Here is a 21384-nt window from a genome sequence, read left to right as displayed (position 1 = left end):
AACTCTTTGGAGACCTACAGTAGGAAAGTACAAGATGAGACTTGAACATGATTATGTCATAAAGTGCTTATAAAGAAGTATATTGGCATACCAAAAAGAAAAAGAAGTTATTGTTCACTATGTCAGGCTGTAATACTTGGATCATCAAAAGAATGACAGTATGGGGTTGCCTGGGTGGCTCATTTGTTAAGTATCTGCCTTTGGCTCAGGTCATGATCCCAAGTCCTGGGATCAAGCCCCCACAGTACGGGGTCCCTGCTCTGCAGGAAGTCTGCTTCTCCCTCCCCAGTTCCCCCGTGCTTCTGTTCCGTCTCGCTGTGTTTTTCTCTGTTAAATAAATAAATAAATAAAATCTTTTGAAAGAAAAAATGCTGCTATGGATCATAGCCTTTTTGGTATATAGTGCTTGAGTCCATAGTGAGATAAAAAATAAATGGAGAATGTTAGCTAAAAATTTAGGAGAAAATAACAGATGAAAAAAAATGCTGAGTTAAATTTTGATGAGGACCAGAATAATGACAGAGTATGAGGATATCATTCTACAAATTATTATCTCTTTTGTGGTATTTCTTGTCAAAAATACATAACTTAAATGTAACTAGAGGTAACATGAATCCAAATTAAGTAGCATTGGACAAGTAGTTTTTTTTATTCTTTCTTTTATTCTTTATTTCTTCAAAATATATATATATATTTTTTTGGTCAGAGAGAGAGGGAGAGCACAAGCAGGGGAACAGCAGGCAGGGAGAGAAGCAGACTCCCCGTTGAGCAAGGAGCTCCATGTGGGTGGGTGGGACTCGTGACCTGAGCCAAATGCAAAGACTTCACTAAGCCCCCCAGGCACCCCAAGAAGCTTTCTTTTTTTTCCTTTAAAATGGTCTATCAAGATAAGAAACATGAAAAAGAACTAAAGAAATTTTAAGGAAATAATCTCATGCAGTATGTGAGCCTAAATTTGATTCTGGCCTGGAGAAAAAAAGAAAAGTATAAAGAATATTATTGGGATTGGATGTTATTGGGATGAAATTTAAATGTCAGCTGTGGATCACATAATACTCTTTTATTATTAATCTTAAAATCAGATAAGTATACTGTGGTTTGTGTCTTTGTTATTTGTAAATACAGTTTTAAGAAGTAAAGTTACTAATATCCAAATGGTTAACAAAACTGATAAAGTGCATTTATATAAATATGTGTGTGTCATATGGGAAATCCTAATAAAACACATGGACAAAATATAAGTAGTAACATGTATCTGGGTAAAAAATAGTTACTTCCTTTTTTAGTGCTTTGAAAACATTATATCAAAAAAGAAAGTTATATACAGCTGTCCTCTTCTCTCACCAATTGATCCAGCCAAGTAAACACGCACACATTTTTAGACAAAAGTATTTAATATATAAAAAGCAGAAAAGTGGTAGTCCACAGTTTAGTCTCATAGCACTTCAAGTTCAGTGCTCTGAACATGTAGTGGGGAAAAAATTTCTAAAATTTTGGAAGCTTAAGATTTGATCAGTTGATGTCTCTCAAGAAGTACTAAAAAATCACTGACATGCTTACTCGTAAGGCAAGTTTAAAACAGTCATTATATGTGGGTCTCCTTTCTTTACTGAAATGGACACAACATTGCCAAATATTCTGTATTATTCATCTTTGTAGCAATTCACAGTTTTATATCCAGTTGCAGTTTTTCTGATGTGGAAAATAAAAAAAAAAAAATGGAAATTTTGGTTTGCCTTTAACAATTATAAAAGGATTAGAATTCTTCGGTACCATTATTGACACAGTCAAGTTCTAAGAGATATATAACACACTTACCAGTACTTACAACTGAAAAGGAATTGTATAATTTCTAAATCCTTTGTACCTTGCTTCAAAAGTTTGAAATAAATGTCTGATTTCTGACTGACCATACTTGATGGAAGCATTTGATTGCCCATCTTCTGTTCTAAATACCAGCTTGATCCAGGCAGAGGGCTTTATCCAAGCATTGTAATTCTTCTACGATGTTCTTTTACCTAATACTGAATAAACAGACTTGGGAGAATTTTTTTTTTAAGAAAAGGTTTTTATAATGGGCACCTGGGTGGCTCAGTGCTCAGTGCTCTCTCTGCCTATTTGTGATCTCTCTCTGTCAAATAAACAAATAAAATCTTAAAAAAAAAAAGTTTTTATAAGTCTGAATTGACTTCTTCCTTTTTAAGTAAAACATCTCACATATACACAAAGTAGTATACATAATATTTCTAGGACAGATGTACTTTTTAATTTTCTCCTTTGCTTTTTCACTGACTCTGAAGATTTTTCACCTAGCATATATGATGTTAATAAAGGAAATCCAAAGTACTAATCCTGTGTTTTAAAAACAGGATTTCCTTGGGGCGCCTGTGTGGCTCAGTGGTTTAAAGCCTCTGCCTTCGGCTCGGGTCATGATCTCAGGATCCTGGGATCGAACCCCGCATCAGGCTCTCTACTCATCAGGGAGCCTGCTTCTCTCTCTCTCTCTCTCTCTCTCTCTCTCTCTTTCTCCGTCAAATAAATAAGTAAATAAAATCTTTAAAAAAAAAAAAAAAAGGATTTCCCACTGAGACTAGACCTGGTTATATTTGTTTTTGTAATCATACTGGGATGGTAAGTTTTTTTAATATCTGAGGCTGTTAGAGACATTGGTACTCTGGTTTTGGAGTACCTTGATAACTTTATCAACTACAGTAGTGCCTTAGTCACCCTAATTTTTTATGAGTGCCTCTAGTGATATTTTTACTCTAGAATTCTTTCCCTGTAAGAAAAGTTTTAGTATTAATGGGGGGAAATGAAGGGGAAAAAATCATAAACTTTATTCACAAATGCTTCAGTATATGAAGAATGAAAGAGAGTTGTGCTGAAAAACTTTTGATTGCACATCAGTGAATTTTACTTTTCTTTTGGCTATGTAAAATGTTAATTTTGTGGGGAAAATTGGATATATATGAATACTATTATTACAGGTTGCCTGATAATAAGTGATTATTAACTTTATAAATTCTTTTACTAAAAGTTAACAGTGATGTGGATATATATGTGTATTATGCATAATTTTTATTAATTTGCAGACCATGAAGACTATGACCCACAAACTGTAAGGCATGGAAGTAGATACAATCATGTTCAAGAAGTCCAAGAACGGCTTAACTTCCTTAGGTTGGTTTTAAGCAGCTAGTGTTGTTCTCTTGAAGGCACAGATAAAAAAGCAGTGTTGATATTCATTATACCCGTACTTAACGTGGCCATTCCACCCTGCAGATGAATATTTTCCCACCTAAAAAGTATTGCCAAAACTTAATGTAACATTTCCTATGTGTTCATTTTTAAATACTTTTGAGTTATTTGCTAAGCTTTAAGTTTTGTCTTTTTTTGAAGACAGCACATTTTAAGTTTTAGAATATAGTTTATATTTATGTTAGAAATAAAAATTGATCATTGTACGTTCTCATATTTCGAAGTATAAGACAAAAACAGCTCTAGGGAACTACATTTTCATTAAGGCTGTCATGACAGTAAGGAATAGGGGTTTTGGTGTGCTTTGGGTGCTCTTTTTATCCTAACAGTGGCTAACAAAAGTTAATCTAAAATAACATTCAGAGGTGATTGAGGAAAAATGGCCTGTCTTTTAAAAAAACAAAACTAAATTTGTGTTAGGCTGAATTGGTCAGTATATTTAGTATTTAATGACCTGTGTATGTGTATGTGGATATGTATATGTAGCTTAAATAGTGAGAGATTTCTTAGGAGTGCAATTACCAGATCCTAGCAGAAAAAGCATATTGGAATCAAAAGTATTGTCAAAAAAATACTAACGGGTTTTTTTTTGTGTTTTTTTTTTCCATAAAATCTGTTCTATTTATTATTTTCAGATATTAATTTGGGGGAATTTTCTCTTTGGATTACTGTTTGTTACTGAACCATATAATAACTTAAGTAGAAATATTTAGATTGACATATACATTTAACAATTTTATAATATGTTGAATTGATCTCATCTTCTCCAGTATTAGTGTTTATGTTATTTGAATTTGAGAAAAATTCTAGTTATCAAATTTTATGACATTTCCTTAAAGGTCCCTTTTTTTAAAATCACCTGTAGTGGGCTATTGTTGATGGGTATATATTGTATCTCTTGGTCTACTGGAAGAGATAAATGGTTTAGAATTTATCTACCCTATTAATAAATTAACAAAAAAATCTGTGTTTCTATGACACCAGTAAAGTTACTGCCAAAGTTTGAAAAGTTTGAAAAGTTTTGTGTTTCACTGCAAACAATAATGCATTTTTTGTGTTTCATTTTTCTGGGCCTTTTGTTGTTCAGTTACATATGAAGGTGTGAAGGATTAAAAGCTAAAAGGCTCTTTATACACAGACTTAATAATTAAGGAGATGTTGGAGAACATATAGTTAACACCCAAAACAAACTCACAGACATTAAATAAATACATCATACTCTATTGGACATGAAGTCTCTATGATTTGTTAAGTAAGAATTAAATGCAAAATTAGCTTCTGTTTTCTTTCAGTTATTCATAGAAATAGTAAACAGTGGGTGGAGCAACTTCTAGCTAGAAGAAACTAGAATCTGAAGAAAGAGACTACTTAAACCGGAACCGTCATAATTTTACTTTATAATGACTTTAATAGTGGCAAAATTAAAAGCTCTGGAGAACATCAGTGAATATTATACTGATTATTAACATAGAAATGAGCTTAAATAACATTCACTTACCTCTGAAAGTTATTTAGTGTAATACACCATTTTCTGGTGAAGCCATATAAATTTAGGAAACTAAATCAATATCTGGCTTCAAAAGCTCAGGGGGGGGAAGAGCATTTGACTGCAAAAGCTGATCTTGTAGAGAACAGAACAAGGAAGAAATTTTAATATTGAGGTGAAGTCATGTAGCTGACACGTGTTATGCTTGTTAAATAAATGAGTTTATTTTTTTTTTTACTGCTATCTATAAGTTCTTTTGAAAGAATAGCTCTTTAAACTGTAATAAAATTTTAATTTTGATAAATGTAAGTTCAGGCATATATTGAAAGAAATTATGTTTGGGGATTGCGTAGATCTAATTACTGACTTTTTAAATTTTTCCAAGATTTTTATTGAAGGACGGCCAACTGTGGCTCTGTGCTCCTCAGGCAAAACAAATATGGAAATGCTTAGCAGAGAATGCAGTTTACCTTTGTGATCGTGAAGCCTGTTTTAAGTGGTATTCCAAGTTAATGGGGGATGAACCAGACTTAGATCCTGATATTAATAAGGACTTCTTTGAAAGCAATGTGCTTCAGCTTGATCCCTCCCTTTTAACTGAAAATGGAATGAAATGTTTTGAACGATTCTTCAAAGCAGTTAATTGTCGTGAAGGGAAACTAGTCGCAAAAAGAAGAGCCTATATGATGGATGATTTGGAACTAATAGGATTGGACTACCTTTGGAGGGTAAGTGAGAAGTTACTACTTCTCTCTTGTTTGCAGACATTGTACCTGAGGTCTTCTTTTAAATATACTTAAATCATAATTTTGCCTGTAAGATATTTGTATTTATCACCTACTTTGATGCTTGTCATAGGAAATCTGGGGGAAGAAATTGTTCATCTTCAGTTTCTTACTATATCACTTCTGTTTGCCAGTTACTTGGGGCTTTTTCCCCTTCATTTTTTCTTTTACCATCTACCACTGGTGTTCTTGTTTGACTTAATCCAGAATCTTTTCAGATGCATATGAATATACCATTCATTGTCTACCCACACATTTTTCACCCACCCCTCATGAAAGTTACTGTCTCTTTTACTTAGATTAGCTCTTAGGAGTTACTATATGTTTACTGCCAAGATGAATAATGGATAGAAGAGAAGACTTTTATTTGGGAGGAATTTTGAGTTAATACCTTTATTGACACTTTAATTTTTTATGTTTTTAAGTATATGGGAGAGAAAAGTTTAATTGTATTCTATTTAAGGCTAACATTGCCATTTTGGTAGTATAAATAAATCATGATGCCACCTTAAATATAACCTGTTTTATTTTTTTGTTGTTGTTTTGTTTTTTTGTTTTAATTTTTTTTTGTTTTTGTTTTCTATTTGACAGAGAGAGATTACAAGTAGACAGAGAGGCAGGCAGAGAGAGAGAGAGAGGGAAGCAGGCTCCCTGCTGAGCAGAGAGCCCGTTACGGGACTCGATCCCAGGACCCTGAGATCATGACCTGAGCCAAAGGCAGCGGCTTAACCCACTGAGCCACCCAGGCGCCCCAAATCTAACATGTTTTAAGTTATGTATTTCAACTTCTACTATATTTTTGTTGTATTGAGTTTTTGTTCTTTGTATTTTTTGCAAACTATCGATTAAGATATTCTGTACTTTTTCATTAAAGTCACCAATTTTCAAATTTTGTTAAAAATCAGTAACCTCGGGCGCCTGGGTGGCTCAGTGGGTTAAGCCGCTGCCTTCGGCTCAGGTCATGATCTCAGGGTCCTGGGATCGAGGCCCGCATCGGGCTCTCTGCTCAGCGGGGAGCCTGCTTCCTCCTCCCTCTCTCCGCCTGCCTCTCTGCCTACTTGTAATCTCTGTCTGTCAAATAAAATAAATTTAAAAAAAAAAAATCAAAAAAAAAAAAAAAAAAATCAGTAACCTCAAGGCACCAGAGTGGCTCAGTAGGTTAAAGCCTCTGCCTTCAGCTCGGTCATGATCCCGGGGCCCTGGGAGTGAGCCCCACATTGGGCTCTCTGCTCTGTGAGGAGTCTGCTTCCCTTCCTCTCTCTCTCTGCCTGTCTCTCTGCCTACTTGTGATCTCTGTCTGTCAAATAAAATCTTTTTTTAAAAAAATCAGTAACCTCTATTAAAAGAATTATATAATAATAGTTGAATTGTTCCTTGAAAATCACACAGCTTGTCTACCAGTTGCAGAGTTAAATAATACTGATTGAATTTTATTTTATCCTTTTCATTTTTAATCAAAGTTCTCTAAAATAAAATTTTAATCAAATTTCTGGAAGACCTACCTTTTAGATATTTTCGTTGTTTATTTTCAAGTTTATTTAATTTTATATTGCTTCATTTTAAGTGCCAAATTAAAATAATTCTTGAATGTTACTAATACTCAAATTTTTGGATCTAGGTTGTGATTCAGAGTAATGATGACATTGCCAACAGAGCCATAGATCTCCTTAAAGAGATATATACAAACCTTGGTCCAAGGTTACAGGTCAATCAGGTGAGATTTAAGTGCATAAAAACTTCTTCTTCAGCTGAGTCAGAAGTGCTCTAGTGTTCAAAAGAAGCTTTTTAAACTTACAACTAGAAATTAATTTTTTAACTCTCTGTCAAAATATTTAAGACTTCAATCCACATTTGTCCCTTAAAAATACTAACTTAAAGAATGTTCATTTGGAAGTTACCCTTAGGTGGTTGGTATTACATTGAACAACAACATTTTTTATGTTGATATAGCCAGAAGTTTGACTTATTGGACATTAGGTCCCAAACATTTTTTCCTTGTTTTGTTTTTAATAATAACATTGTTTAATTTCTCATTTTCTTGTTGTCAGCTTCCTTATAAGTATTATGTTATGTATAGTATATAAATATAGAACTGATAGTTACCTACAGGTTGAAATTTTATTTCACTTTTTCAGATTACTGACTGCCATATTTGTTTTTAAGCAACTTCATCTCTTTCTTGGGCCTATTATTTATAGGTGGTTATCCATGAAGACTTCATCCAATCTTGCTTTGATCGTTTGAAAGCCTCATATGATACATTGTGTATTTTGGATGGTGATGAAGACAATATTAATTGTGCAAGACAGGAAGCCATTCGAATGGTTCGAGTATTAACTGTTTTAAGGGAATATATAAATGAATGTGACAGCGATTATCATGAGGAAAGAACGATTCTGCCTATGTCAAGGTTTGTAAGAAATTAATCCACTAGTTAATTTGTAGTCATTTATTATTTTCCTAGACAATTAATTAGGAAACAAATGACTTTTATGGGCTAAAAGGGCAATAAAGAAATTTTCATTCTGGATTTCTGTGTCTTGTCTTTTAAAAACATTTTTTTGCATTCTCATAGATATATTTTTCTTTTGAGTAGAAAATTTTGATTTATATTTTAGTTAGGCATTATCAGTTACTAAGTACAATTTTTCTTTTTTTTTCTTCTCTTTACTTTTATTTTCTTTTCTTTCTACCTCCCTTCCTGTCTTGTTTGATTTGGTTCCAAGCTATTACCACCTACTAAGTGGGAATGATATTTTATAGCTACTGTGTATTTTTATTTTAATGATACTCATTCACAGTAGTAAAAATAAAATTCTTAAAATCTATTTATTTAATAGATATGAATAAGAAAGTCTTGAAATGGTCTTTGCTAAATTTTCTTTAGATTTGGGAACTACTATAAAATAAATAATTTACTAAATTATTTATTAGTATAATTATAAATAAATTCAATTTTATGCATTATGGATCAGATAATCATAAATTAAGTAGACAGCAAGCTGAATTATTTAAAAATAGTTCAAATGGCATTTTTAGAGTTGGGAGAAGTTTATAGAGTAAGTACTATCAGATTTTTTTAAATTGTGATCACTATTATGAATAATATAAAATGCTTCTTTTTGTTTTGGATCTTATCTGTGAGAAGAAAGCATTGCAAGATAAGTATTTTTGAGTGACTGTTTTTAAGAATTTTTGTGAATGTTTAAGGAAATGTGCATTTTAACATTTCTGTTGATACTTTGAAGTGCATCCCTTCTATCTTTGAAAATACTCTTAGTGTATTAAACTTTTGTAGCTTTAAATTAACTAATGTCTATTACTAATTAGCATAAAGTGGAAATCTCTGGTTCTGCAGCCATAGAAACAAAGATCAACCACAGTGGAATATAACCATATTGTATTTCCAAAATTAACTAATGTTCATAACTTACAGAAACAGGTATTTTTAATAGTCTAAAAAAAGTAAATTTAACTATCTTCCTCATAATAAGAGAAGCTTCATGTTGTTGGTAGGCTGCTGAATATGACTGTACTTTTTTTAATGTATTTATATATATAAAAATTACATGAATATATATATGTATATATATATATATTTTTTTTTTAGAGCATTCCGTGGTAAACACCTCTCTCTTATAGTTCGATTTCCAAACCATGGCAGACAGGTTGATGACCTTGATGTATGGTCTCATACAAATGATACAGTTGGTTCTGTACGACGATGTATTCTCAACCGTATTAAAGCAAATGCAGCCCATACAAAAATTGAACTCTTTGTGGGTGGTGAGCTAGTGGATTCTGAAGATGACAGAAAGCTAATAGGACAATTAAACTTAAAAGATAAATCAGTAAGTACATAAAAATTTTCAGATACTGCCAAAAAGGGGGGTGCCTGGGATCATGACCTGAGCCAAAGGCAGGTCATGATCGCAGGGTCCTGGGATCGAGCCCCGAATCGGGCTCTCCACTCAGCCGGGAGCCTGCATCCCTTCCTCTCTTTCTCTCTGCATGTCTCTCTGCCTACTTGTGATCTCTATCAAATAAATAAATAAAATATTTTTTTTTAAAATACTCCCAAAGAATTAAACATTGAAGCTGTTTTTTATTCATTCAGTAAATGTTTAATGAGACTTAAGCTCAGTTTTGGGTTATAATCCTGAAAAAGATAGGCATCATCATACTTGTACAGTGCAGAAAATAAACTACCAAATGGTTTTTTTTGAACATTACTTTTTAAATATTTCTAAGATTAAACCATAATATATTTTTTAGCCTCTAGTATATCAAATTTCTGTATTTTGTGGAAGTATTTTGTCTTTGCTACTAATATGTTTTCTCATTTTTAGGTAATTACTGCTAAACTTACACAAGTAAGTTCCAATATGCCGTCAAGCCCTGATAGTTCTTCTGATTCTTCACCTGGATCACCTGGCAACCACTGTAATCACTACAGTGATGGTCCCAATCCAGAAGTGGAAAACTGTTTGCCTGGGGTGGTAAGTTAACTACTATATGCGAAGCATTATACTTTGCTCTGCAGATACAAAGAAATGTATAGAATGGTTCTTTTTATAAGCAGTATACAAGTTCATAGATGTGGCAAATGTCAAATATATATATATATATGCAGTGAAGTATTAACTTCTGGATGAATTTTTTTAAATTTTTTAATTTAAAATAAAATTTCTCCATAGATACAGTATTACGTTTAGATAGAATCCATAACATACTATTAAATAAATACCTGAATGAAATTCTACTATAAGTCCTTTTGGGGAGAGAACTATTTTTAAAGAAATAGATAATCTGCTATTCTTATCTAATTCTTAGTATTTTTCATATGCAAAGAATAACTGCGTAATTTCTTCATGTTTTCTCATCCCTCCACCTCTTAAGAATTGTCACAGCTACTGTAACACCAGCTCCTTCAATGTTAGAGGAATTTGAGTCCTTTTAACAATAAGATTAGAGATTATCAGCAATCTTTACTCCTCAAGGGGTGAAGTCCCTTTTGTATAAATGTCTGAGTGCTATATGAAACTTAGAATTTACAAAACAATAGAACAACCGGTGCAAAGAAATTACTCAACATAGCATGGAAAACATAGTAAATTATTAAGCTTGTATCATAGAGGAACAGTGGATTTTTGAAAATGAAAGGATGGGGAAGGCAAATATATTTCAGGTAGTAAAAATGCAGATGTGATAGGTAGAAAGCGTATTTGGGGTTAGTGAATAGATTAATTTTAAGTAACAAAAATCTCTTAAACTTAGTTATAGAGAAATCTTTTTGTTTTCTGTATTCCAGATAATGTCACTGCATCCCAGATACATATCTTTCCTTTGGCAAATTGCAGATTTAGGTAGCAATCTAAATATGCCATCTCTTAGGGATGGAGCAAGAATACTTATGAAACTTATGCCCCCAGGTAAGAAAATTGTCTGACTTTCTCCACCACCACCCCCCAATCCTCTTCCCCTTGGATGTTGACAAGTACATGAGATAGAAAGAATATTTAGCATAGAGTGGCTGGCTCAGTTAGTGGGAGTGTGTGACTTCTGATCTCAGCATTATATTTTTATTTATTTATATTTATTTATATTATATTTATAATTATATATTCTGATCTCAGCAATATAATTTTTTTTAAGATTTTATTTATTTATTTGACAGAGAGAAATCACAAGTAGTTGGAGAGGCAGGCAGAGAGAGAGAGAGGAAGAAGCAGGCTCCCTGCTGAGCAGAGAGCCCCATACGGGACTTGATCCCAGGACCCTGAGATCATGACCTGAGCCGAAGGCAGCGGCTTAACCCACTGAGCCACCCAGGCGCCCTCAGCAATATATTTTTTAAAGCAATCTCTACATCTAAAAATGTTACTAACATTTTTAAAAGACTGTTAAAATATTTTCTATTTTATTTTTTTTAATTTCTACTTTAATTTCAAAATAGTTAAATATAGTGTTACTTGAGTTTCAAGTATACAGCACAGTGACTCAACACTACATGAAAATATTTTCATTTCCTAGGTTGTTCACACTTGTTTATTCTAGATTTTTAAATTCATCCCTTATATTCACTTAGTTTTCTATGACATTTATTATTAAGTTTTTCACATTACTCTAATTTTTAAAACAATTTTCCACATAGTCACATGTTGTATCTTACTTTCTTGTGTGTTTCCTCCTTTTCCTTTAGTGCATTTTTTTTTCTTTGATACAGTTACTGTTCTGGGACCTCTTTGAATAGACTTCTTTCGACTTCTTTCGGTGCATCCTGCTCTGTTCTTTTGTGATGTTTCTTGGTTGGGTTAGTTCTCATCTTGCTGAAGCACGTCCTCCTAATAAAGGGTATTTAAAGGGAAGCACCTTTTTTTTTTAAAGATTGTTCATCTGAATACAACTAAAATCTCACTCAAAGGAATACATATTTTTTCATTTTGTTCTTGTTTTTTACATGCATTAGTTTGAACATAGAGTTGAAGGTTGAATGTTTGTTCCATTATAGTTCCATAGCAGTGTTGTTTGGTGGGAAGATTGAGCTGTTTTTAAGTTTGGAAAGGCTGGGATTTTTGTTTGTTTGTTTTGCTTTGTTTTGTTTTGTTTCCCTTGAGTTCTGAAATCTTAACAGTAAGTGCCTTAGGGAGGATATGGATGAGTGTTCAGTGGATCTTACTGGTGAAAAGGTTAATTTTTCCTTCTTTCTTTTGTGGCTTTATTTGTGCTTTTGAAGATTTTGTTTCATTTTGCTTTAGAATGTGTTGTTGTGTATTTGTGCAGAATGTTGCTAAGTTTGTCTTAACAGTTTTGCCTCTCACTTACTCTATTTTAGTTTTCCTTTTAAAAATTATTTGTGGGGTGTCTTAGTCCAGTGAAGCATCTGCCTTCGGCTTAGGTCATGATCCTCAGGGTCCTGGGATTGAGCCCCACATTGGGCTTTTCGTCTTCTTCTCCCTCTCCAGCTGCCCATGCTTGTGCTCTCTCACTGTGTGTCAAATTTTTAAAAAAGTAAAATCTTAAAGAAAAACACTCTTTTATAAAAAAAGTTATTTGTGGGGTATCTGGGTGGTTTGGTGGGTTAGGCCTCTGCCTTCAGCTCAGGTCATGATCCCAGGGTTCTGGGATCGAGCCCCACATCGGGCTCTCTGCTCAGCGGAGAACCTGCTTCCTTCTCTCTCTCTCTCTCTCTTTATGCCTGCTTCTCTCTCTACTTGTGACTTCTGTCTGTCAAGTAAATAAATAAAATCTTAAAAAAAAAAATTATTTGTGGGGCGGCTGGGAGGGAGGCTCAGTAAGTTAAGCATCTGCCATTGACTCAGGTTGTGATCCCCCAGTGCTAGGATCAAGCTCGACAACAGGCTCCCTGCTCAGCAGGAGCCTGCTTTTCCCTCCACCTGACTTGTGCTCTCTCTTTCTGTGTCTATCACTGTCTCTCTCAAATAAATAAAAACTTTTTTAAAAAATTAGTTGTGTCTTCAGTTGACTCTCTTTTAGTTTGTAACGTTTTTGTGATCTCTCTTTTCTGTTACTTCTTAGATTTGTTTTTATTTTATGAACATTTACAGTGTTTTTGCTATATGTTCTATAAAAATCTCATGTCTAACAAAACCCTGTATTTGTTATTTTTACTGAGGTAATTGGAAAATTCAGAAAAGTGAATAGTACAAACACATAGAACATTTTCTTCTTAAACCATATGAGAGTAATTTATTGATTTGATGTTTTTATTGTATCCCACAACAATCATGTGTTTCCTTCAGATGATGGCATTTACCATCATCTCCATCAAAAATTAACATTGACCATATTTCTATAATCTAACTGATCCCATTCAAGTTTCACTTCTTTTCAAGTTTTCACCAGTTTCTGCAGTATGTCTTTAGCAAAGAGATTGGAAAATTTGGTTTTAAACGGCCAGATAATATTTTTGCCTTTGCAGGCCAAGAGGCATAATGAAAAGTATTATGTAGGAACTTACGTAATGAGAGAGAAAACAAATTTCTACAACCTTTTTTTTTTTTTTAAGATTTTTATGTATTTGTATGACATAGAGAGAGTGCATGCACAAGCAGAGGGAGAAGCAGTGAGCCTTATGTGGGGCTTAATCCTAGGACCTTGAGATCATGACCTGAGGTGAAAGCAGATGGCTTAACTGACAAGCCACCTAGGCTCTTCCCACCCCCACAAACTTTTTATTAGCAAAATTCTAACTCTAAAAATAATGAGTGCAATTTTTTAAAATACTGATCTGCTTCTGAGAATAATGGAATTTTTGGTGGGAGGTATGATTTTTTTCTAAATGGCCTCAAAGTTTGTGATTCTTATCCTCAAAATAGTTGCAATTATTTGTTATTGCTGATCTGTAAGAGATAAATTTGATATATTTTATCTTTGATGTGGTTTTTCCATAAACAGGTACTACTGGTTATCATGTCATGACCAGTGCAACAGAAGAATTCATAGAATTCTCTTCATCCTTTTTTCAGTATCTTTTAATATTTAGTATGTTAGTACATTAGAGATTAATCGTTTTGAAATTTAAGCTAGATGGAAGCTCTTCACTTGCACAATTAAATGTATTTTAGAAGATTTTCTTTACACTTACATCACTGTTTGAAAAATGCTACAAATTTATAGCAGGCATATTTTCTAACTCTGACTCTAAAACTTTCTATACAGTTTGTATAGAAATGCATATTTTACCTTTTGTATTAACTTTGATAGCAGTGGGAAATATGTAGTCCTTGATATTACTTGTGATTTAAACAATATTGGCAACTAAATAACTTCACTGTACTGTTTTTCATTTAAAGCATGTTACAGGGCGCCTGGGTGGCTGAGTGGTTAAAGCCTCTGCTTTCGGCTCGGCTCAGGTCATGATCCCAGGGTCCTGGGAGCCCCACATTGGGCTCTCTGCTCAACGGGGAGCCTGCTTCCTTCTCTCTCTCTGCCTGCCTTTCTGCCTACTTTTGATCTCTGTCTGTCAAATAAATAAAAAAAACCTTTTAAAAAAGAAAATAAAGCATTGTTGTACCTTATAAGTTAAATTTATTAACATCAAGTCTGTAGCAGAAGCTACATTTCTAAACTTTTCAGTGTTTGGTTACAGTAGAGAAACTTTCTTGTTCAAAGTAGTTTTATTCTCAACCATGTGCTTTAAAAATCAGAGTTGAGCTTTATTACTGTGAAGCCATTGAACTATCATGTAGTAGGGCAATTTAAGATACCCAGGTTCTACTTCCAACATAAAGTCATAAAACTGATGTTGTTAAATCCATAAAAGTGAATGGTTTACTACTGGCACTGCTGTTTTAATAATACATGATAAATTCACATGTTTTCCACGGAATACTTACTGATGAATAATATAATGAATGAAAGATTGCCCAAGGGCTTTAAACATAACAAATTTTCATAAACTATGTAAATCTTTCCTCTTAAGTCTTTTTGTGTTCCCGAAATAACATATTACTACAGTGAGTTGTAACACATTCCACCAGATTGCACTAAATTAATGTTCTCTCATATTCTTTGAAAATGCTTTCATCTATAGTTCTTTTGTGCAGATGATTACTTTTCTTTTTTTTTCTTTTTTTTTTTTTTTTTGAGAGAGAGAGAGAGAGAGAGAGTAAGCATGAGCAGGGGGAGAGGCAGAAGAAGATGCATACTCCCTGCTGAGCAGGGAGCAAGGAGCCAGGCACCAGGCTTATCCCAGGACCCTGGGATCATGACCTGAGCTGAAGGCGGATGCTTAACTGACTGAGCCATCAAGCGCCTTGCAGAATAGTACTCCTGCTGTACTCCCTGAAAAGTTGACATTGGTTAAGCCTAAACAACTACTGAGCCACATTGATATCTATCAGCTCATCATGGGCTAAGCAAAAAATACTCAAAATTCATTGCTTTTGTTGTTTTATTATTGTGGTGAAATATAAATAATAAAACGTATTTAAAGTATAACTCCATAGCATTAGTTATGTCCTCAGAGTTCTTTCTATCCTTATGCCTCTATTACCACTATTTCCAGTGCCTTGTTTTTTAGTAGACTGTTAAATTGTTTCTAATCCTCTCAATTCCTAAGGAGTTTTTCTTATTAAAAATATTTATTTTCTCTGGATACATTTCGGAGGCTGCTGCACTCAGTCATGGTGTAATGACCTCAGAAGAGTTAAATGGCATTTATATCTTAGCCAGCAAATGAACTTATTTTCTTGCTCCAGTTCTAGAGTCAGTCGTTTACTTGAAGTTTCCTGTAGTGTTAAATGGTATTCAGAACCTAAGATACAAGTACAAAGTATCCATTGCTGTTCCTTTCTCCTTGAAGTAAACAGTAGAAATTCTATGTTCTTATACATATGAAGCCACAACAGTATCTCCAGTTGCAGTCTAATCTACAGCCTTCCTTATGCTTTCTCCTCCTCAGTATTTTAGACTTACTTACCTGAGTGAAAAACCTTGTTTGCCTTTGATATGTGTGCTTATTTGTCTGTGTTACCACCTTTTCCATATACTGTACTTTAGTAAACCTACTTTCCAGTTTCTTGAGTCAAAGCTATTGTTCTACATAAAATTTAAGCTGGTAACTTTGTATATTAGACCCTGTTTTGGATATATATTGAATGTTCTAGAAATGGAAAAAGGAAGTACTACCTAGATAGCTTTGAGGTAAGACATTTGATTAGAACTAAAGCTCTGAAATGGAAAAGATTTCCAAAAGGTAGTCATACAATGTACTGGAACCTATTGAAGACTGAGGGACTGTGAGACTAGGAATAATTATTTACTTTTAATTTTTTTCTATTTGTTTTTTAAGAAGATTTCATTTATTTATTTGACAGAGAGATCACAAGTAGACAGAGAGGCAGGTGGGGGGGTGGAGGAAAGCAGGCTCCCTGCTGAGCAGAGAGCCCAGTGCAGGACTTGGTCCCAGGACCCTGAGATCATGACGTGGGCTGAAGGCAGAGGCTTAACCGACTGAACCACCAGGCGCCCCTCTTCTATTTTTTAAACTTTAATTTATCTTGATACATAGTTGATACACAGTGTTTCCTTAGTTTCAGGCATACAACATAGTGATTCAACAACTATACATATACTGTCCTTATGGTAGGTAGAAAGTACCTACCGTCTGTCGTCATATTTCAGTCCCATTATTTCAGTCCCATTGATTATGTATGTATTCCTTATGGAGTACCTTTTATTCCAGTAATTATTCATTTCGTACTGGAAATATAAGTCATCCACAGCCTCTACCCTGGTGGTGGGACTCATTTGGCCTTAAAATATTTAGCCAACCGGTGATTACAGCAGCTCTCAGTAAAAATCAGAATTTCGATGCCTGGTTGGCTTAGTTGATGAAACATCTTCCTTCAGGTCATAATCTCAAGAGTCCTGGGATCAAGCCCCACATCAAGCTCCCTGCTCAGCAGGGAGTCTGCTTCTCCCTCTGCCGCTCCCTGTTTGTGCTCTCTTTCTCTGTCTCTGACAAATAAATAAAATCTTTAAAAAAATAAAATTAGAATTTAGCATCCTTATCTTTGTGATCCTCTCACAACACTTTTGAACAGCAATCAAATTGTGGAGATCCTTCGGAAGATCAAAAGCAAGTCCTTTGAACTTGGGTTTTTACATTTTACATTTTACAAAATGTGCTTGTGCAGCACTATGGGTATCTCTTAGAATCACACCTATTTATGAGGGAACCATACTTTTCTGGGCCAGTTTATATACCTGCTCCTTCACATCATCAAGCCTAATTTCAGCTGTAGCCACCAGGAGTGTGCATGCCACCACCCCTGATGATGGCAGTCAGGCAAAAAAGCATTGTCGTCTTTTCCATTAAAAAAATTTTTTTTAATCTTTTTTGTCCTGTTATAAAACCCACTCTTGGGGCGCCTGGGTGGCTCAGTGGGTTAAGCCGCTGCCTTCGGCTCAGGCCATGATCTCAGGGTCCTGGGATCGAGTCCCGCATCGGGCTCTCTGCTTGGCAAGGAGCCTGCTTCCTTCTCTCTCTCTCTCTCTCTCTCTGCCTGCCTCTCCATCTACTTGTGATTTCTCTCTGTCAAATAAATAAATAAATCTTTAAAAAAATAATAAAATAAAACCCACTCTTTATAACACAATAATTTTAAAGCTTCATGGAATGATACAAAGCACTTCCAGGGGCATCTAGATGGTTCAGTTGGTTAAGTGCCTGCCTTTGGCTTAGGTCATGGTCTCAAGAGTCCTAGGATCCAGCCCCACGTTGGGTTTCTCCCCACTGTTCTTGCTTACTCTCTTGCCATCTCTCTCAAATAGATGATAAATAAAATCTTTTAAAAAAAAGAAGAGGAAGAAGAAGAAGAAGAACTTCCAGTACTCTTCCATGTTCAGTAATGGTTAACATTTTGGCATATTTGCTGTATCATTATTTATATAATAATTTTCTAACTACCTGAGAAAAAGTTACACACACCTATACCTTTTTACCTGAACCTCTCAGTGTTTCTTAAGCACAAGAACATTGGCTTACATAATAGCCTCCTATTTCCAGCCACTGGTAGCCACATTCTCCTTTGTTTCTTTTGAGTCTGACTTCTCCAGATAACCCCCATATAAGTTGATTCATGCAGTTTGTCTTTGTATGACTGGCTTATTTCACTTAGCATGAGGATATATTCATCCATGTTACCGTATTATCAGAATTGAATTACTTTTTAAGGCTGAATGTATATTTTGCTGTATTGTAAATCACAGTTTTGTCTTCCATTCATCAGCTAGTAGACATGTTGTTTCCAATATTTTGATTAATGCTGCTGTGAACATTTTTTGGTTTTTTTGTTTTTGTTTTGTTTTTTTTAAGATTTTATCTATTCATTTGACAGAGAGAAATCACAAGTAGATGGAGAGGCAGGCAGAGAGAGAGAGAGAGGGAAGCCGGCTCCCTGCTGAGCAGAGAGCCCGATGCGGGACTCGATCCCAGGACCCTTAGATCATGACCTGAGCCGAAGGCAGCGGCTTAACACACTGAGCCACCCAGGCGCCCCACATTTATTGTTTTGAACAGTTTTATGGGGCTTTTTGGATACATACCAGGGGATATACATACATGCTGGATGATTTAGTAAGCCCATTGAGGCTTTTGGATACATAGTGCTGGATGACTTAGTAACTCCATGTTTAACAATATTGGCGAACTGCCAAATTGTTTTCCACATTGGCAGCATTCTTAGTCCCACAAGTAAAGTATAAGGGGCCGAGTTTTTCCACTTTTAATTGATACCTATTACTGTTTTTGAATTATTGTCATGCTAATTGTGGTAGAGGATCATCTTAACTGAGGTTTTCCGTTTGCATTTCCTTGATGACTAATAGTGTTAAAGTGTTTCTTCATGGGCTTACCAGACATTTTGTATCTTTGGAGAAATGTCTGTTATATCCTTTGATTGCTTTTAAAGTTTTTGTTTTTGTTTTTTAATTGAATTTTAAATGTTACAGTACTTTACTTACTTTTGAAGTTTCTTTTTTTTATTTAATTTTAAATGGTACAGTGCATTCAGGTATAAATCCTTTATCAGATACACAACTACAAATATTCCTTCCTATCTTGTACATTTTCTTTTTTTCCCCCCTTTTTAAAAAAGATTTTATTTATTTGAGAGAGAACAAAATCATGCTGATGGGCAGGGGAAGGATTAGGCCCTCTGCTCAAGCCTGACACAGGGCTCAGTCCTGGGGCTCCAGGATCATGACCCCAATCCGAAGGCAGTTGCTCAACCAACTGAGCCACCCAGGCGCCCGTTCTTTTTATTTTCTAAGTTTACTTTTATACACAAAAGATTAATATTGATGTAGTCCAGTTAAACTGTTTCTCCTCTTGTCACATTTGCTTTTAGCATCATATGTAAGAAATTATTGTGTAATCTAAGATTATGAAGATTTACTATGTTTTCTTTTGAGAGATTATCTTTTTAGTTGTATCTCTTCATTTCTTGTAAATCTCACATCTTTGTACAAAAGGAAAATGCATAGCTCTTTTGCTGTTAGATATATATTAGGAAAGTTGTCTCTTTTAAATAGTACCTCAGTTTTTTAAAAGCCAAAAACAAATGGTTTATCATAGGGGGCAAATAATTGAGAACTTGGTGGCAGGAGCTTGTTTATGTTTATTTATGTTTCAGAAGAACTACTACTCAGTGTTGTGCAGTTTTGGATTTTTGTTTTGGTTTTTGTGGTTTTTTTCTGTCTCTAATAGGGAAGGAAGAATAGTTGATTTGAGGTCTCTGGATAGCAAACTGTTCCCTTCATGTTTTAGGTTGACTGTTAAAGAACCTTAGCTGATCATTAACTAGTCCAGGTCTGGTTATAGTTTAAGAGTTGATCTTAGAACTCAGCTTAATGGATATTTATTGATGATGTTCTATAATTAATACTCTTAAGTACATTAAATGTAAAATAGTAATATATGACTTACATTTTACTGTAACTGTGTTTTCTTTGCAGATAGCACAACAGTAGAAAAATTAAGAGCTCTTTGTTTGGATCCTGCAAAACTTGGAGAAAATAACCTTGGACCAGCTCTTGAATCACTTTTCTTTGGTCCTTCTGCCTCCCAAGTGTTATACCTAACAGAGGTTCATTTTATTTTTTTTTTTCAAAACTAATTTTTACATCATATGGTAATATAAAAAATATGCATAAGAATGTAATCTTATTTAAGAATTTTTTAGTATTGATGATAAAGGAAATAAGTTACTTTAAAAATTTTTTAACATCTTTTAATACAGTCCCCTTCCCTTTTCTTTTTTTCCAGGTTGTTTATGCCTTGCTAATGCCTGCTAGTGCACCTTTGGCAGATGATTCCTCTGACTTTCAGTTTCACTTCTTGAAAAGTGGTGGCTTACCTCTTGTACTGAGTATGTTAACAAGAAATAACTTCCTGCCAAATACAGATACAGAAACTCGAAGGGGTGCTTACCTCAATGGTCTTAAGATAGCCAAACTATTGTTAACTGCCATAGGCTATGGCCACGTTCGAGCTGTAGCAGAAGCTTGTCAGCCAGTTGTAGAAGGTGCAGATCCCATAACACCGGTAATAAAAATTTTTAAATCATTAATAAGGTTTATGGTTGACATGTAATTTTTAAACTTTAAACTATTTAGTGATTCTTAAGTAGAGAATATAAGTTCAGTTACATTTGCATTGAAATGTAAACAGTGATTACACTGATCTCATAGGGGGCCTGTTCCCTAAGTCAGTTTGAGTTTCAGTTGTTTAAGTGTCAAAAACTCATCTGAACCTTTTATTAACTGGTACCTGAAAGATGAATAGAGACAGATGGTAATGAAAAAAAGATTTAATTGGTGTGTTGCCCATCTCTTCTCCCACTATGACAAATATAACCACCAAAATTGATAAGAACTTTTCTCAGCCATGGTATCCTCCTAATGAACATCGCTGAATATTCTCAGGATATACTGAGATTGATGCAAGGATTGAATGTGTCATTCACTTTACACTAAATTTTAGTTTATTTTATTTAGCTTTATTAAATTACTCGCTACAGATAAAATGTTTTAAGGATATAGATTTTTTTTAGAAACAGGTTGGTTTTTCATCTTAGAAATTTGAATAATGATGGACATTCAATATTTAGAATTACCATTAATTACTTTAGGTAGGATAATTGTATTGTGGGTTTGTTTCAAAAACGAGTCATATGCTGAGGTTTTTTTTGTTTTGTTTTTTTAATTTTTTTAAAATATAAACATGTATTTTTATCCCCAGGGGTACAGGTCTGTGAATCGCCAGGTTTACACACTTCACAGCACTCACCAAAGCACATACCCTCCCCAATGTCCATAACCCCACCC

At 34.3% G+C, this 21384-nt stretch overlaps 1 protein-coding gene across 4 annotated transcripts in view; it reads left to right on the top strand.

The window, feature by feature from the left end:
* LOC132008035 (probable ubiquitin carboxyl-terminal hydrolase FAF-X) overlaps window positions 1-21384 on the top strand; it is a 161853-nt gene that overhangs the window by 76016 nt on the left and 64453 nt on the right. For all 4 annotated transcript variants that reach the window (XM_059386433.1, XM_059386429.1, XM_059386430.1 and 1 more), the window contains 9 exons: window positions 3093-3180; window positions 5130-5472; window positions 7148-7243; window positions 7728-7939; window positions 9140-9380; window positions 9879-10028; window positions 10841-10961; window positions 20014-20144; window positions 20324-20602. In XM_059386433.1, the coding sequence (XP_059242416.1) occupies window positions 3093-3180; window positions 5130-5472; window positions 7148-7243; window positions 7728-7939; window positions 9140-9380; window positions 9879-10028; window positions 10841-10961; window positions 20014-20144; window positions 20324-20602 (1661 nt within the window). The remainder of the gene's footprint in view (window positions 1-3092; window positions 3181-5129; window positions 5473-7147; window positions 7244-7727; window positions 7940-9139; window positions 9381-9878; window positions 10029-10840; window positions 10962-20013; window positions 20145-20323; window positions 20603-21384) is intronic.

Source organism: Mustela nigripes, unplaced genomic scaffold (genome assembly GCF_022355385.1).
Source record: "Mustela nigripes isolate SB6536 unplaced genomic scaffold, MUSNIG.SB6536 HiC_scaffold_20, whole genome shotgun sequence".
NCBI lineage: Eukaryota > Metazoa > Chordata > Mammalia > Carnivora > Mustelidae > Mustela > Mustela nigripes.
Note: the sequence above shows the minus strand (reverse complement) of the source record. Positions and strands in the feature narration are given on the sequence as shown.